A 12,623-nucleotide genomic window follows, 5' to 3' on the forward strand; every position below is an offset into this window, starting at 1 on the left:
GCATCCGTGGAAAAAAAACAACAACAAAAAAAACCACGCAAGCAGCAGGAGCAGGAAATCTCTCGCGCGTCGACTAATAAAATATGTAAATCGGCATAAGCTGCAAATCAGGAAAACAGTTTGCAGCGGGGCCACGTTGTCCTGGTTTTCACGGCTCCTGATCTCTCGTTCCTGACGTGCACAAACGCTCCTGCACGCATCGACATGCATGTACTCGAACATTCGTGGGGCTGAAGAAACCTCCAGCGGGAGTCGTATGTATATATATATATATATATATATATATCGAGCGCGTCGTCGTGTGTCACCGGAGAGGATCGATGTTCTGCCCCGTGGCGACAGGAGAGGTGTCGCTGCCTCGCTGACCCAACTGCTGATATGAAGAGAGGTCGATGGGAGTCTATAACGACTGTGTGTTGCCGTGGCATCGTCAGAGGTGTGTATCCATCCATCTAAGCTCTTTTGACCTCACCTGTGTAGCCCCTCCCCTTTTTCCACTGGACAAAAAAAACAAACAATCCCACTAACACCCACTAACATCTGGCTTTTGGCTTCGTCGGGGGAAAAAGGTTACGATCCGCATTTCATTTGCTGGGACAAGATGACTCTTCTGGTCACGGGTATTTATCGGCTCCAGCTGCGTTCGGGCCCAGAGTGCATTCTGCTTCGTGTGATCCCGAAAGCCAGCTGAAGGAAAAATACACTTTCAGGGAGTTAAGAGACCTGTTAAATGTACATTCGTTCTTCTTTTTTTTGGTTTTTTTTTGCCGTAGAAAGTGCTCTGAAGTGACCTTTACTGATCCCAAAAAGAAGAGAGAAGATCCAAATGGACATGTTATTGAAAAAAAAGACCGAGCGCAACCAGGCACCGTGTATATAGGAAGTGGACACGGTGAGGTCACTGAGAGGTCACACATTGGTTTTATCGCCATCTTGGCTTTTTTTTTTTGGAAGCAACTGGAACTGGAAACACACTGCGAACTGGTTAAAACTGGTTACTCGCCCCCCCCCCGCCCCCCCGTCTCACCTGCACAGTCCTGGGTCTGCCACTCCAGACACTGCCCGTAAGGGAAGGAGACGACGTAGGCCGAGGAGTCGACGCAGCGCCGCGTGCTGCCGCACCACATGCACTCCATGGCCTGGCTGGTGCAGTTGGCGCAGCTGGTGCGCATGGAGCACGGCGTCCTACAGGGGCGGGCACTCTGGCTCTGGGGACTCCCTGAGCGACGGGGACCAATGGAGACAGACGACAGGCTTTTTAAAAAAGGAGTTGGATGTGAGAAACTGCCAATAAAAAACGTAATTGAGTTACAGTAGCTTTGTGAGTTACATTTAAATAAACTACTGCCTCCAGTCTAGGGTCATCATCATCATCATCATCATCATCATCATCATCATCCTCTCTCTCTCCCCCCCACTCATTCATTCCACCTCACCGGCAGGTTTCTCACAGATCAGGCCGTCGGTGGTGGCCGTGCAGGGGTTGGCTTTGAGACCGGCCGCCTGCGCCCGCTCCAGGTAGGCGCAGAAGCCCGAGTCGCTGGGCTCTCCGGGCAGCCAGCGCAGGCTGGTGTTGGCGAAGGGGGAGGCGTCCTCCCAGCCCCAGTAAGAAACGTTGATCTTCCTCAAGCCCACCCAGGGAGATAACGTCTGCAAAGAGACACAGAGCGAAATGCAATGTTTAATACCTGAATGACGTTTTCTTCAAAATCGCCACATGCATTAAAATGATCCGATCTCAGTCGGAGAAGGAGCTTGTAACATTTCCTCTGACATTAAGAGGTTATATTTATATTTAAAACCGTAATTATCTATAGAATCATTCTTTTCCCACAATGCTTTTGAGATATCCAGTTTCTAAGGGTTGTGCACACTACGACATCAGGAGAGATGAGGAGATTTTCAAGCATTAGCATTTTAGAAGCGAGGTCAATTTGAGTTAAAAAAAAAAAAATTCTAGGCCAAACAACGATTTGAAAATGCAAACAATTTCGAAACCTCAAAAACAACGATGAACAAAAGGAACCCGGACTAACCTCACATACTATTCGCGTCTTGTTTTCGCTATTAAAAAAAACAAACAAAAAGGAAACCTAATTGTATGCAATTCACATTAAAACAGGGACAGTGTCCTAGAATTGTTGCAAAAAGAGCAAAACTGAACGCGTGAGAGAAATTAAAAAGCCTTGGTGAGAAAGAGGAGAAGTCACCCGGCTGGTAACAACTAACACGCTCCACATGAAAGCGGATCCCGAATCAAGCCGTCCACAAATGACTGTAATCGTTATAAAAGAAGGAAAATATTTTTCAAAAGGGGAGCTGACTGAAGTGAGATTTGTTTGGTTTTTGGAAGCAACTGGAACTGGAAACACACTGCGAACTGTTAACAAAAGGCCCTAACAGTGATTATGAAAAGACTTTCATTTGAAAGAAATCCAAAGTATTCATTTTCTTTAAAGAAAACGTGCTGCAAAAAAAGGCTTAAACTCCACGCTGTGTGTTTGTATTTATCGCCCCCCCCCCCCCCCCTTCTCCCGAAAGCTCTTCCACTCTTCGCAGTTTTGTTTACGATCTGGATTTGTATCTGGAAATTGAATTTGCAGAGATAGTGACTTTAATTCGTGGAATGACAACAACAACAAAAAACGAGATTCGGAGATTCAGAACCGTCGCGAACCTAAAAGCATCAAAAAAGGTAAATAATGACAAAAAAGAATAAAATAATAATGTTTATCTGAGAAAAGTGGCGGTTCTCTTTCTCACCTCGGATATTTGCTCACATGTCTGCCGACGCTGCACATTAATCAAAAACAGTCGACAGTTATATCTGTTTTAACGGAGGGAAGTGATCTGGGGAACGGCTCGTTGAAGAGCAGCCGATTAAAGAACCACACATTAAAACATTCCTGTCATCGGGGGTTTATTATGAGAAAATTAGATTGATAAAGCAGATTATTTATTTTTGTTGTGCTTCGTGCTGGGCTACGAATGTATTAGTTTATTTTGAAAAGCCCTGAAGTCGCATCAGACACGTCGCATGCAAAACTGGGTTCTTTCATTGATTAGATTGTCGTTGTTTTTGTACTATCTTGAGTACACACGTTCTTTGCCATCTACTAATAAATAACTTTATATGTATGATGTTAAGGTGACGCTATATAATTAAATGAATATCTGCCAAGTCAACATCAATCAGCGAGACATTACGTTCTCTACAGGAGATACAGCTGAGACCACGTGGTGCAGTACTGTAAATAATTGACATGCATGTCCTCCTTTGATTATAAACCAGTCCAATAAGACACAGGTATTTTTTTCTTCTTCTTTTAAATCCCCTCCATTACTAATACGAGTCGAAGGGAAGACATATGAGATACGGCCCTCGCAGAAATGCATTAGAAATTTGAGACGAGGCCTTTGACCTCAACAGATTGACCTTTGTGCAATCCAGTGGCTCTCTACTCTCCGGCGTTATTATTTTTTGAGTCTGAATTCTCATTTTATGTTTCCAGAGAAACTATCAGCTCTGCAGAGGAGAGGATTTAAAAAAAAAAAAAAAAAAAAAAGGGATCAATAGACCGCGGGTGTGAACAGGAAGACGGTAATAGCGATCCATAACTTTCAAGTATATGGGCATACGAGTATTATATAAAAGAAAATAGCCTTAAATTGATCTCCACCATTCTAGTGCAGCGATGCGTATTAGTATCGGGGGAAATGAACCGTGTAGGAGGGTTTTTAAATGTTTACAAACTCTCAGGTCGTCAAAAGTTTGAAGGTTGAATCATTGCAAGAAAAAATGTACAACTTTGCTCAGTCAGGAACAAACAGAATAGACACCATTTACACAATGTGCTTGTATAATAGTTACTTATGCTCACATTTAATTAGATGATATTACCAAAATATGTGTGTAAATAGCCACGGCAGATTCAGAACACAGAGAAAATAAAATGCCATACAGTAAAGCTTTCACAAACACAAGCAGGGGATCAGTCGCTTTTCTTTTTTTAGGCGTATGAATTTATTTATTTCTTCACACCACCCACCTTGTCTTGCAGTTGGTATTTCTGTAGCTCCTCCAGAACAAAATTGACTTGCTTGTCTGTGAGCAAAGAGGCAATATTTCCTCCCAGGTTCTTGCAGTAGTGCTGGGCGTTGTCATAGCTCTCACTGCTGGAGTTGATCCTCAGGCAGGCCTCCCCGACATGGTGCCAGCCCTCCCCACACAGCTGGCCTGCACACAAAGACACACACACACACACACACACACACACACACACACACACACACACACACACACACACCTTCAGTACAGCTGCCTTTACACCAATAGCTTGAAACGCGAGATAAACAAAGTTTACAAAGAGACAACCTCCCCAGGTGTTACATGTATTTGGGGAAAAGCATTTCAATGTGCTACGGGTACACTAAACATTGGAATGCTACAATGCATAATGTTGTATTGTGCTATATGACAAGCTAAACAATTAGCACACAATGCTACTTGCTAATGTTTACCGTAAGCTCGTGATGAGAGTATGCTAACATGCACATTTCTGACTTGTGTTTAGCATTTGATTATGTTCGGGGTGCCTACAGTTAGCTTTCTAATATATTTGGCTTTAGCGTGTACTGTGTAGCATGCTAACAGCTAATGTGTTCATGTAATCACACAACACCAAGTGGCTAACAGGTCTATGGTTGCGTGCGGATTAGAATATTAGCTTAACAACACATAGCTTGCAATGTTTGTAGCATGTTAGCATGCATACAGTTAGCCGTAAGATCAGCCTAATGTGGAAATAAAAGAGCTGATAAAATGTCACAGAAGCATCTTGATATAAAAGATCACACTCAGACTTGGTCCAAGTAAACCAGGTTTAATAACCGAGGGGTTGGTGGGCCGAACATAGCAACCAAATCCCCCAAAAACTAAACGTAGAAACAAACATGTTGCTGGTTGATTGCTGGTACACTGTGTACGTATATGTTACACACTGAAGGATGACCATTTCCATTCAGTATTTAAGATGATTTTGTTGTGTTTTTCTCACCTGTGAACACACCAACACAGTCTATGAACATCTGCGTCACAGCTTGACTGTGATACGCTGGTCTAACTAATTACCGCGGCAGTCATGCCAAACCCCGCTACTGCCACCTATTGGCGAACTTGAGTATCGCCCTGCAGCTACTTTAGGTGAAATAGGGGCAAGGCACTAAGACAATATAATACAATAACAATTCTGACAGCAATGTTAGCCCTTAAAATGTCCAGGGTGCCACATATACACTAATGTGGTCCCTGCAGCTGACGAGTCAGGTGACTAGAGGACATGAGGGGAAAGGAACCGGACTTTGAAGTCGACGCGATGGCCCTGGAAGGTAAACTGTGCTGCCCAAAAAAGAGGAATACTTCTGGTCAATGTGATTAGTTGTAGATGTAGGCCGACGTCACACGTGGGCTGAAGAATAGTGAACATCTGAGGAGTCTTAACACAAGTTGAGAAAGTCCCCCATAATAATACAAAACAAACGGCGCATAGATTGAACTCATTGTTCTCATCACGGTCACTTGGGAGCATCTTGTGGGAGTTTGAGGCCGTTCAATTAGCCGGGATGAAAGGCTCCACTGAGCATGGCTGTTTATCGTGGACTCCAAGACTTACAGTCACGCATCCATAATGGCTTCCATCACCAACCCTTTTCATGCTACAGAAAAGAAAAATACCTGCTTTATTTATTACCCCCCCCCCCCCCTCTATAAAGCAATAGCACAGGGCTATCTACCAAACACGAGAGGAGAACAGGAGACAAATGACGGGGCTGCAAGAATAAATAGATTAGGTTACGGTCTCTGTGTAAAAGCAGAGATAAACATGTCGGGCCATTTAGCATAATTAATCATAACACAGTGTTGAAAGAAAAGGCCACAGCTGCCACGGCGGTGGAGCTAGTTTCCATTACTCCAGCTCATTTTAGTCCCACTGTTACTGCACATTTATCCTCAGAGAAAAATGATGAAAAGTACAAAAGCTTTTGTTTTTTTAGCCTCGTCACAACCAATGGACTCAGAGACACACGCACACAAAGATGTAGCCTATATGACCCTTTGAAAGGCCGCGTCCTAAATGGCACCGTTACTTCCTGTTCACACAAACAGAGACTGGAGACGAGGCCATGTCATCGCCCCCCTGAGCCGCGAAAAAAACGCACAAATAGTGAAAAGACTCAATGGTGCAACGTGAGAAGAAATGAGCCTGTTTGTTATGCAAATGTCGTCTGATGCTCAGTAGTCGCGGCGGAAAGCTGTCCACTCCAATATTATAGCTGCTCTGGCATCCCCGATACTCAATAAACAAGATGCATTGCAAGGACAACAAACTGCCAAGCAAGGAGCTACTCCGTCTTAAAGCAGCAGAAAGTAAACTACTTTGTAGTGTGCCAGAGGGGGCAGATTATACCACGTTACATCAACACTAAACAGCGACAGCATAGATGTCAAAACTTAAAGCTGGCTCACCATGTGTTTAGATGCAAACCGATGTTCTTAACGTGCGGATAATGAACTCATATAAAAAGGTCTGTAAAGCGACGCAGAGAGACCCCCGCTGAACACACATATAAGAATGCAGCATCCTAAAATACCTACAATGTACATTTAAGGCTGCAGGAGCGCTGCAAGGGTGGAAACTGGACCTGGAACAAAACGCTGCCCCCTCTGTTGCAAAAATACCTCAGATTGCATGGAAGTCTATGAGAAAATGACTCCGAGGAAACATTGTAAACAGGAATTAATGGTCTTAAAGGCTTCTTTGTTCATTTCTAAGGTTTATTTGTTTTTTTATTTGGTTCTGTTGTACTTCTGTTGTAAAAAAAACCAAGATGGCGACAGCCAAAATGCCAAACTCCAGGCTTCAAAACCGTAGACCACAAGGCAATAGGTGACATCATGGTGCCTTCTTGGCGTCCACTTCTTATATATATATATATATATATATATATATATATATATATATATATATATATATATATATATATAGTTTATGATTCAGCAGAACAAAGCAATCCTTAAACAGCCTCTTCGCTACAATGATGATGAGTGTGTGTGTGTGTGTGTGTGTTTGTGTGTGTGTGTGTTTGTGTGTGTGTGTGTGTGTGTGTGTGTGTGTCTCCTCACCAGGCAGCGCCTGACACTCCTGCTGCTGCAGCTCCCACTGACAGTTGACGTTGAGGGAGCAGCTCCTGCAGTTGGCCAGTCTGAAACACTCCTGCTCCTCCCGGCGATGGCAGCCGGTCGAGTCTCTCACCGACTTCAAAACACACACACGGAGAAGGAAGAAACAAAACGTCAGCCCGGGTTCCACCTTATTCACACCCCGCGTCCTCTTTTTGACGGTAAATGCAATGCGCGCGGAGGAATCGACCCGATGCGGGAGAGGAATTAAAGTCCAATGAGTCCAAGAGAAATGCGTGAGTGAGAAGAGAAAAATCAATACGAGCGACACTTTTATTGAAGCTGTGTGCGTCTCACTTACACAGTTCAATTTTAGGGCATACAGGGTATCTATGCTGGTTCTTCTCAACAGAAAATATGAATGTATTTGAGAAAACGACTAGACGCCTTTCTTTTTATTCATCGCTCCGTTTTAACCCCCCGCGTCTTTTACAAAAGTATGAAAAAGGATGTTAAATGATGTTCCCCCTGTGTTGTTCTTTTTCATGACAGAAGGTTGTCAGAAAAAAAAGAACAAAGGACACGAGCTAAATGCAAAGTTGTGATCTACATTCACCCCGATTTCCCATTTTTAACCTGAGGTATACCGCTGTGACCTCCGACCTCAACCTGACGCGACCTGCGGCCTAACAGCGAGTGTCAAGTGTCAAATAATACACACATGTCCCCTCCTTCTGGCTCCGTGCTTCCACAAGCTCAGCTGGTGTTCAGACAACATGGTCGGCGGACGAGACAGAGACAGAGCGCCGCCATGCTTCTGCGCCAGCTCCAGAGTCAGCTACACACACACACACACACACACACACACAGACACACACACACACACGCACACACACACACACACACACAGACATATTCAAAGACAGCCAAGCAGACAAAAGCAGCGTGCAGACACACACACACACACACACATACAAAGAAAGACAAGAGAAGGCAGGTTGGGAGTAAAAATAGAGAAAGAGAACAGAGAAAAAACAAAATGAGCTACAGAAAAAGTACCGAAAAAAAACCAACTCATTGATCCAAAAGTTATTTCACTCAAATAATACTTGAATCACGTCTAAAGAAACGTGCGTTGAATTATCAACACGCACGAGAGGATAAAATAGCATGAACGTATAGATATTAATCCATTTGACCTTTCGACCCCTTTCTTCTGCCACCACCCTTGGGACAAACCTTTCACTTTTATCCTTCTCGGATTCTAGATGACCACAATCATCCGGCTGTTATTTGTTCCATCAAACACTCGGGCATCGCGGCGGTCTAATAAACGCGGTCGGCCTCAAGGGGCCGATGACGAGGACCGCGGCGCGCCGATCGCCGGCCCGAGGACTCACCACGGTGCAGTTGCTGGACGCGGACATGCACTTCCTGTCCTCGCACCACTGACAGCCGCGCGTGTTGGCGGTGCAGCTCGCGCAGTCCGGGAAGCGGATGCACCGCTCGTCCGTGCTGTCTGGAATGAGGGCACAGAGACACACACACACACACACACACACACACACACACACACACACGCAACCATGAACACACACAGACACACACACGTTTAAACAACCCTGAGCGTACTTTGAATTATGCATTTCACTGGTTTGTTTAAAAAAAAAATTCTTTTGAACTTTTTCCTGTTTTCTTTACATCTCTAAGTATTGTTATTTGTGTATTTGTTATTGTGGTGCCAGCGTCTTGGCCAGGAGCCCCTCGTGAAAGAGATTGATCATCTCAAAAAAACAATAGCAAAACAGATAACGTTAGCAGATCGAGCTAGTTTCTTGTTGTGTTGTTGTAGTTGTTGTTGTTGTTGTCGTGTAGTTATTCACGACTGAATCCTGAAACAAGTATTTGTTTTAACGTTATTCCTCAACGCTGCATATCGGAGGAGCCCGTAATGTGTGATCCCTTTAGCTCCTTTTAACGCCCTTCAGTCAAATGCTCCGCGGCGCCTTTCAAGAGACTTTACTTCTTACTTCTTGCCGCATTCGAAGAAGAAGAAGAAGAAAATAAAGAAAAAAAAGTGATTAATCAGCCGGGAATTCTGTTCTAATTAAAAGTGCTCCGATCAATAATCGTCTGCTAAACGTTTCGCGATGATCTAACGAGTGTTGAGCAAAGGGAGTAAACACACGATTGGGACATTTTTTTCTGCCGTACGTCAGGAAGCCGGTAATGCTTTTATTAAGGATAAAAACCAGCACGTTATTATCATGTTTGGATGCGATGAAAGAGGAAAACGCACATGGGAGTAGTGTTATCATGCTGCTTCCTCTCACTCTGGTCATTCATACATGCGGCTGCATGAATATGCATGAGGCAGAGCATCAGCGGGACATGTTAAATCATTTAGACTCCCATCATGCATCTGGAGGTCCGTGCATTTGTTGTTTTTTTGTTTTGCTACTTAACTACAAATCTCTATTTTAAATTGTTTTGATGTCTCTTTCTACAGCCATTGATTTACAATTCAGCATGAAAATCAACTAGCAGGAGTTGCTTCTGGGTACAGTTCATTGGTAATGGTTGTGTGGGAAGGCAGTTTATTGATGCATTATGTATTTCTTATTTTAATCATGTGACCACACACACACACACACACACGATGCAGACTTGATGTTGACATTTTTTGCAAAGTATAGATGATTTTTTAGTAAAAGGGCTTATACATTAAAAAAAATAAAGAAACAACCGGCATGTTCCTTTAAAGCAGTGAATCCATATTGTTCCATTTAAAACTGACAGTACAACCATTACTATGATTGCTTGTTTGACTAAATCTGGCAGAGGGAGATGAAGGAGGGTTTGGACTCAACATAATTACTTCAAAATCAGGTAATTGTTGCAGCGTTGACCTTCTGTTCCCATTTTTCATGGTACGCAAACTGACTTCAGAAGCCAAATCCTTTCGGAATAGTTATTATCCCCTCTGAAATAATTGGTCTTTTGGGAGCAACACTTAGGCAGGATTGTGCTGTAACAATTAAAGAAAAAATATGTTGACATGACAGGGAAACTATTTTGAGGGAGAAAGACAGGCCGAGGATCAGCCGGGTGGTACCTACCAGGTCGCCCGGGGCAAAAAGGTGCAGGGACACTGTGATCGGGTGCGTTGGGCTCCCAGGGGACACATCCACTTTTGACCCATTGGCAGCGGACTCCCGGCCCGGCAGCGTCGCACAGAGCCCGGTTGGAAAAGGCCCGGCAGGACGGAGGGGTGTAGGCCAGCACGTCGTTCAGAAGGAGGCCCGAAAAACCTCCAAAGATGAACATGGAGCTGAAGACGAGACGGAGCGAATTACACACAATCACGAGCTCGAGGGGCAACAGAACACCTGGACAAAGGTTACAGCGAGATAGTATTCGTCTTAAAAAAAGTCAAAGAAAAGACCGGGGGCTTCAGTTTGAAGCTGGCTTTTTTGAAGTTCAAAGCTGACCTTCTGGTGGGTAAATGGTGTTAAAGGGTCAGGCCATTATTTCGCGATGGAACCCTTTGAGCAAATGCTTTAAGAAATTCGACAAAAAGTTTTTTGAATCAATGTTCAAATCACCCACAAAAAAAAAAAGAAACCTCTGAACTGTCTGGTCATCAGGTTAAGAAGCGTCCTTAAAACAAGAGAGAACGTTGGCTGAAGAGAGAAGAGGTTGCATCCACAATCCCTTATTTTGCTTTTTTTTCAACCCACACGCAGGTTTCTTTTCTTTGGAAGTGGCGGCGTGAACGACCTTCTCACAGAAACCTCGGCACCGGGATGGAAGAAGATTTTATGTGCAAATAAAGCGGGCAAAATACAGAGATACAGACTTTAAACATGGGAAAGGTACATGTAAAGTTCTGGGGTTACTAAAATGAAATGCAGAGTGAGCACTGTATCCATCCATATAATATAAAGGAAGGTTTCTGAGTGTAAAGTAAGAGGAACAGCCACACATACATCGAGGTGTGATGCAGCCCGGTGTTTGTGAACAGAGAGCTTCGGGGAAGTGACAAGAGAAGTGTAAACTAAGAACTACATTTAGTATTCCAGATAAGGAGATCAACCCATAAACAATTGACGCAACACAACCACAATGTGTCAGAGGGAGGAGGAGACGTGGAGGACACTGCGGGAGGTACTTCAAGGAAATGTAAAACTGGGCAGGAATAATGCATCGTGAGTGGAAGTGTTTGTATTTGCATGTGTGTATAATTGATTGTACCAATATTTTAGCATAATATTCGGCGAATACACTGCTGACGTGTCCTTCAGACAAGGTTATTATTTTATTTTTTTTTAAACTCAAAAGAAGGACGGAGCTCACCCGTTGCTAACCACGGCCGAGTGTCCAAATCGGTTGGCGTCCCGGTGCAGCCCCGGTCTGGGGAGGACGGTCCACTCATCGCAAGCTGAAGAGAGAGGAGCACACACACACACACACACACACACACATGAACACGACGAGCACAACGTCTTAGCTTTGTGCGTCTGACATGAGAAAGTGCTGAAAAATGCTGTAATACACCACTGGTTTGTTCAGTGAGATATATAACGCACTCCGAGGCGTTCCAATATAGAGATAACGCACTCCCAGGCGTTCCAATATAAGAAAATAACAGTCAGTAGACCTAAAATCATGGGTTTGAAATTTCTCTGTGCCTGTACCATAGCAGCAGAAAACCTAACAAGCATGCAACATATAATCCTCCATCTTTTAAAACACCTTTTGGCCACTGTGGTCGAACTGACGAAGCGGTCAGTTACTGTAGATAATAATACACTCATGTGGATGGAACCACTGGATGTGGATCACATTTTAGAGAAGGAAGCGCACTTCTTCTTTGCATAAAATAGCACCGTATACTGCCGCGTAAAAAAAAAAAAGTTGAGAAAATGATTAACCCCCGGACGCACAAAAGGCCTCCGCCCCCCCCCCACCCCCGTCTCCTGCTTGTGAGACAAAAGAACACAGGAGGGTGACCCGCAATTCAACCCCCACTCCCGAGGAACGAGCACTCATTATCTTAACCTTTTTCACGTTATATGATGGGGATATGGAGGAGATAAGGCGGGGGGGGGGGGGGGGGGGGGGGGGAAGATAATCGGTTAGATGACTGTTTTTATTGTTTTGGGTTTTACAACTCTCTGATGTTTTAAAGACCCCCTACGTGCTCCCATTACAGAGTTGGGGACTCGGGGACGCCAGGTTGCTAATGACCTCGTTCAGCGGCGTGCTAATTGGTAGAGCGCTTGTTTTTAAAGAGCGAGGGATGCGGCAGAGGACATAGTGAGAGCGTAAATGGCAAGGTGTCGAGGGGAGGGGGGGGGTTAAAGGTCAATCGTACCTTTTCCGTATTGCGCTGAGAAATGCTGGATGTCTCCTTATTGCCCCGCTAGGCTAACAGGCTGCT

The 12,623-nt window shown here is 44.3% G+C and overlaps 1 protein-coding gene across 1 annotated transcript in view; it reads right to left on the reverse strand.

Annotated features, from left to right (window-relative positions):
* Positions 1 to 12,623, reverse strand: part of atrnl1a (attractin-like 1a) — a 229,704-nt gene that overhangs the window by 171,162 nt on the left and 45,919 nt on the right. The window contains exons 11-18 of the mRNA XM_034552473.1: positions 11,537 to 11,621; positions 10,300 to 10,511; positions 8,581 to 8,699; positions 7,902 to 8,018; positions 7,184 to 7,316; positions 4,050 to 4,237; positions 1,437 to 1,650; positions 1,028 to 1,219 (exon numbers count right to left, since the gene is read on the reverse strand). Of these exons, the coding sequence (XP_034408364.1) occupies positions 1,028 to 1,219; positions 1,437 to 1,650; positions 4,050 to 4,237; positions 7,184 to 7,316; positions 7,902 to 8,018; positions 8,581 to 8,699; positions 10,300 to 10,511; positions 11,537 to 11,621 (1,260 nt within the window). The remainder of the gene's footprint in view (positions 1 to 1,027; positions 1,220 to 1,436; positions 1,651 to 4,049; positions 4,238 to 7,183; positions 7,317 to 7,901; positions 8,019 to 8,580; positions 8,700 to 10,299; positions 10,512 to 11,536; positions 11,622 to 12,623) is intronic.

The sequence above is a fragment of the Cyclopterus lumpus genome, chromosome 15 (assembly GCF_009769545.1).
Source record: "Cyclopterus lumpus isolate fCycLum1 chromosome 15, fCycLum1.pri, whole genome shotgun sequence".
In the NCBI taxonomy this organism is placed as follows: Eukaryota; Metazoa; Chordata; class Actinopteri; order Perciformes; family Cyclopteridae; genus Cyclopterus; species Cyclopterus lumpus.